Source organism: Aquarana catesbeiana, linkage group LG02 (genome assembly GCF_042186555.1).
Source record: "Aquarana catesbeiana isolate 2022-GZ linkage group LG02, ASM4218655v1, whole genome shotgun sequence".
Classification (NCBI taxonomy): Eukaryota; Metazoa; Chordata; class Amphibia; order Anura; family Ranidae; genus Aquarana; species Aquarana catesbeiana.
The window spans coordinates 684,157,908-684,163,907 of NC_133325.1; the positions used below are offsets into that span (position 1 = coordinate 684,157,908).

The following is a 6,000-nucleotide window of genomic DNA, read 5'->3' on the forward strand; positions in this document are numbered from 1 at the left end:
CTGTAGGCTCCTTTGTGGCATGGACTGATATGAATGGTCCTAGGGTCTCCAAAGCACTTTGGAATTTGCTGCCACTATATGAATGAACTAATTAAGTTGAACTATCATAGAACTGTCATTAAATTTTAACACTTTTGGAGGAAGAGTAGTACAATGAAAAAAATGCAGTCAAGGGGTTAAAAAGATAACAAAAGTTGCAAAAAGTCGCCTCTCCCAGCATGCAAAGATGTACTCACCATTTTGCCAGCGTCCATGTTTCCAGCAGGATGTCACCCAGGCCAGCAGAAGAACCCCTGTTGCAGCTGTACACACACTCCACCTTCAATAGCCCAAATGGTGCTCAGGAGTTAGTAGGGAGCCCAGAGCCACATGATCCCTCTGCCCCCTCTTCCCCAGGGCCACACCAGAGGATCACCAACACAGGGACAACAAAAGCAACAGTCTGCCTGCTGGGGGGTGGGGGGGGGAGGGGGCAGGGATGTAGATGAGCAGAAACTTGCTTGCACAGTCTTGTTTACTGAAAGCCAACCTGGGCAGGGAGAGAGCAAAGAGGGCACCCAGATCTAATGGTCTGATCAGGCTGGGCACTGTGTTTAGGAATTAGGGGCACCCAACTGCATCAGTAAATCCAGGCAGTCATGAAGGGTGGGGGAGGGCACCAAGTGATGCAGGCAGGGTGCTCCACAGACAGCCATACAAAATCCAAGTAGAAGTAAATAGCATCAAATAGAAACTAAGCAGCGATGGGCAGATGAGAGTGAGACAGTTGTACAGAGGGAGTGTTGTAATAGGAAGGAGCACAGACAGATCAGAGAGGGGGTGGAGATGGGCTGTACAGATCCATGCATAGGCAGATACACACTGTATACAGGGAGCCAACCAGAGAGCATCTACTGCATGCAGACAGAGCACAAACGACAAAAGGGATGGAGGCAGCAACACCACTGATCCTCGTCTGCTCACACAGCCTGCAAATAGGAGGCCAACTCTCTTCCTGCTGCTAGATAGATGGGGTAGAGAGGCTGAGACATGGGCAGAGACAGGGACAGCCTTCAGAGAGGGGGCAGAGGCAGGGACAGCCTTCAGAGAGGGGGCAGAGGCAGGGACAGCCTACAAAGAGAGAGGGGGCAGAGGCAGGGACAGCCTACAGAAAGAGGGGGGGCAGAGGCAGGGACAGCCTACAGAAAGAGAGGGGGCAGAGGCAGGGACAGCCTACAGAGAAAGGGGGGCAGAGGCAGGGACAGCCTACAGAGAGAGGGGGGCAGAGGCAGGGTCAACCTACAGAGAGAGGGGGGCAGAGGCAGGGGCAGCCTACAGAGAGAGGGGGGTAAAAGCATGGACAGCCTACAGAGTGGGGGTAGTCAGAGGAAGGGACAGCCTACAGTGAGTGGGGGAGAAGTAGAGACAGAGAGGAGGGGTGCACAATGGAGAGAAATGTGGGAGCCCCTCAACTCCAACCAGACAGAAGGGGAATGGACATTGCATGGAGCTGTGCTATTAGAATAAGAATATATGCTTGCAGCGACTGCAGGAGGAGCGATGATGATGATGATGACGATGCACAGTCTTCAGGACCGTTCTTCTCTTCATCTCTCTTTATTGGGAATACAGACAATCACACTCATTCCATTAGAGGCAGATTAGCGGATGTGGGTTGTCTGTAACCCGTTCTGTGTCCTGGCTGCTGACATTCTCTAAGCAGTCCCTCCAGTGATGCCATCTGCTCTTCATTGCCAGCTTGTCATGCCAGTTCATCCGCCCAGGCTCATTCATACTCCTCATTGCTGGCTTTTTGGGATTCCTCCTCCGGAATAATTGCATATATAAATACCTTAACTGAGTATTTTAACATGCCATGACATATTGAGGAGGAACAGTGTCCCCGGGCATCCTAGAAATCTTTTGCTGGGCCAATACATGTTTGCTGCTCATACTTTAACTGTCTGAGTTATTTCTTAAAGAGACAAGTTGGTTGCTTTTGTTTGTAAGGAATTCTCTACTAATGTGTCCATCCAGCAGTCAAATCTTACTGTGTATAGTGCCTTGAAAAAGTATTCACACCCCTTGAAATTTTCCACATTTTGTCATGTTATGGTCAAAAACGTAAATGTATTTTATTGGGATTTTATGTGATAGGGGTCTCCAAACTATTGGCCCTCAAGTTGTTCAGGAACTACAATTCCCATCATGCCTAGCCATGTCTGTGAATGTCAGAGTTTTACAATGCCTCATGGGACGTGTAAGACCAACACAAAGTGGCACATGTGAAGTGGAAGGAAAATGATAAATACATTTTTTACAAATAAATTTCTCAATTGGATTTAGGTCTGGACTTTGACTGGGCCATTCTAACACATGAATATGCTTTGATATAAACCAGTGGTTCTCGACCCTTCTAGTGCCGTGACCCCTTGATAAAATTTTCCAAGTTTTGGGGACCCCTAACATTAAAATTATTTTTGTAGCATGGGTTTTCAGCACCCAAGGCAAGACAAGTAATTTGGGCCCCTAACCCACGGACATTTAGAGCTCCCTGAGTCCCTTCTACTCATACAGTATTAAAACCCCTTATGGTACATTTTAGGATGTACCACTCTTTCTCTTGCGTTCTTCTTTCTTCCCCTTTTATCTCTCTCTCTATCCTAATTTCTTGTTTTTTTCCCCATCCCTCTCTCTAGCCATTTTCTTGTTTGTTCTCTTATTCTTTCTCTCCCTTTTTCTTTGTTCCTCCCCCTTTTTTCCTCTCCCTTCCATGTTCTCTATTTTAATTCCTTCTCTTACTCCTTGGTGGGAGGAATGGGATGAGTGGCAGTACCGGTGGGGTGTGGGATGAGTGGCAGTGCTGGGGGGAGTTCTGATCAGCCAATTTAGGTGTTCTTGATCAAGGTCATCTGCTGATCTGAGAACTGTAGTGGGGACTTTTAATGGCAACTATAATCACAGGTAGTGTTACTTACTGTGTCTCCAACTTTGTGGTGTCTCCTAGCCAGGGGCGTAACTACCACCATAGCGACCCATGCGGGCGCTATGGGGCCCGCAGCCGAGTGGGGCCCAGTGAGGATAAGAGCACCACCGGCACAGTCTCCCAGCCAGGGGAAGAGAGAGGAAAGGAAGAGGCGAGCTGTCCGTATCAGCAGAGAGCTGAACTGCCCGATGTAAGAGCTTTCATTAGAACTTCCAGTGTTCCCCGGGCTCACGTCACATAGCTCCACCTTTTGGCCCGGTGCCTTTGATAGACAGAACGCCGATCCAATGCGGGACATGTGACGTCATCAAAGGCGTCAGGCCAAGAGGTGGGGCTATGTGACAATGAGCCTCGGGAAGACAGGAAATTCAAATGAAAGCTATTACAGCGGGCAATCCCGCTCTCTGCTGATCCGGGTGGCTTGCCTCTTCCTCTGCATAGGTGGGGCTGTATGGGGCACAGGCAGACCAGGCTGTATTGGGCACAGGTCACGCTGTATGTGGCACAGGTCACGCTGCATTGACACTAGGGCAGCTGTGGGGGGGGGGCTGTTTGCAGGGGGCCCCATACAATATTTTGCTATGGGGCCCTGCTATTTCTAGTTACGCCCCTGCTCCTAGCAATGACACCTATGCCAAAATCAGTAGATAGGGTCTCTTCCAGCCCCTCCCACTTAACATTCCTCACCAGTCAGCTGACCTCTAGTCTCTTCCCCCCCAGCCATGTCGTGAACTGAATGGGCAGCTGCAAAAAGGCTGAGTGGGCAGCCACGGGCTCCAGGAACAGCCCAGATGGGCGGCCACAGGATCCAGGGACAGCCCTGTTGGGCGGCCACAGGCTCCATGGACAGCGCTGCTGGGCTGCTGCAAAAATGCTGGGAGAGCGGTGTGGGCTTCAGGAACAGCCCAGGATTCGGTGACCCCTGGCAAATCAACATTCGACCTCCAAGGGTGTCCCAACCCCCAGGTTGAGAAGCACTGATCTAAACCATTCCATTGTAGCTCTGGCTGTATATTTAGGGGCGTTGTCCTGCTGAAATGTGAACCTCTGCCCCAGTCTCAAGGCTTTTGCAGATTAACAGGTTTTCTTCTAAGATTGCCCTGTATTTGGCTCCATCCATCTTCCCAACAACTCTGACCAGTTTCCCTGTCTCTGCTGAACAAAAGCATCCCCACAACATGATGCTGATACCATCATGTTTCACAGTGGGGATGGTGTGTTCAGGGTGATGTGCAGTGTTAGTTTTCTGCCACACACAGCGTTCTGCTTTTAGGCCAGAAAGTTCAATTTTGATCTCATCTGACCAGAGCACCTTTTCCCACATGTTTGCTGTGTTCCCCACATTGCTTCTCGCAAATGGGACTTCTTATGGCTTTCTTTCAATAATGGCTTTCTACTTGCCACTCTTTTATAAAGCCAGATTTGTGGAGTGCACAACTAATAGTTGTCCTGTGGACAAATTCTCCCAGTTGTGGATCTCTGCAGCTTGTCCAGAGTTACCATGGGCCTCTTGGCTGCTTCTCTGATTAATGCTCTCCTTGTCCGGCCTGTCAGTTTAGGTGGATGGCCATGTCTTGGTAGGTTTGCAATTGTGCCATACTCTTTCCATTTTCGGATGATGGATTGAACAGTGCTCTGTGAGGTGTTCAAAGCTTGAGATATTTTAAAAAAAATTTTTATCCTAAAGCTGCTTTAAACTTCTTCACAACTTTATCTCTGACCTGTCTGGTCCTGGTTCCTTGACCTTCATGATGCTGTTTGTTCACTGAGGTTCTCTAACAAACCTCTGAGGGCTTCACAGTACAGCTGTATTCATACTGATATTAAATTACACACAGGTGGACTCTATATTGTAATTAGGTGACTTCTGAAGGCAATTGGTTTGACTGGATTTTATTTAGGGGTATCAGAGTAAAGGGGGCTGAATAAAACTGTATGCCACACTTTTTAGATATTTATTTGTAAAAATGTTTGAAAGCCATTTATCATTTTCCTTCCACTTCACAATTATGTGCCACTTTGTGCTGGTCTATCACATAAAATCCCAATAAAATACATTTAAATTTTTGGTTGTAACATGACAAAATGTTAAAAATTTCAAGGGGTATGAATACTTTTTCAAGGCACTGTATGAGGGAGGGCCTCGACCCCCTCTGCCCCCCCCCCCCCTCAAAAAAAAAATTGTCACGGTCACACGTGTTAACCTAGTTGGGAGCCCTAAATTCTTGTATAAGCTTTGGCTTCTAGCTCTGCTAGAAGGCACGTTGATGTCACCCATAGCAATGAGCCAAACACCCCCCTGTTTGGCTCGCACCAGTACTCCCGAACAGAATAAAAGTTCTGATCCGAATGGAAAATTCTATTAAAGTCCATGGGACCTGAACTTGAAAAGTCAAAAGTTTCCATTTTGAAGACTTATATGCAAGTAATTGGCCATAAAAAGGGTATGGGGGTCTGGATGCTGCCATGGGGGACATGTATCAATGCAAAAAAAGTTTTTAAAAAAGATAATTTTTACAGGAGCATTTTAATGATGCTTAAAGGATCACTAAAGTTATTTATTTATTTTTTTTAAATAACAAACATGTTATACTTACCTCCACTGTGTAGCTCGTTTTGCACAGAGTAGCCCCAAACCTGGTCTTCTGGGGTCCCTCGGCGGCTGTCTCGAACTCAACACTTTCATGCGAGCTCCCTTGCATGGTGTTGAGTGCTTGCGGGCGCGCTCCCGTGATACAACCAGCGGCCATAGCCGCTCACTGTATCACTTCACTCCGCCCCCCCCTGCGCGCCGCGTCATTGGAAGTGATTGACAGCAGCGCGAGCCAATGGCTGCACTGCTTTCAATGCATCCACTGTAACCAATCAACGGCCAGGCTGAGCGGCGAAGAGGATGTCGGGGGCGAGCGCGGGACTTTCGAGGGGTCAGGTAAGTAGAACGGGGGGGGCTGGGGGGGCCGGTATTGTCAGATGTCAGATGTTTTTTCACCTCAATGCATAGAATGCATTAAGGTGAAAAAACTTTTACCTTTACA

At 48.1% G+C, this 6,000-nt stretch overlaps 1 protein-coding gene across 1 annotated transcript in view; it reads right to left on the reverse strand.

The window, feature by feature from the left end:
* The window catches only part of HIP1 (huntingtin interacting protein 1), a 224,296-nt gene extending 223,228 nt beyond the window's left edge, over nucleotides 1-1,068 (reverse strand). The window contains exon 1 of the mRNA XM_073616751.1: nucleotides 237-1,068. Coding sequence (XP_073472852.1) covers nucleotides 237-254 — 18 coding nt within the window. The 5' untranslated portion in view covers nucleotides 255-1,068. The remainder of the gene's footprint in view (nucleotides 1-236) is intronic.
* Nucleotides 1,069-6,000: the final 4,932 nt, after the last annotated feature.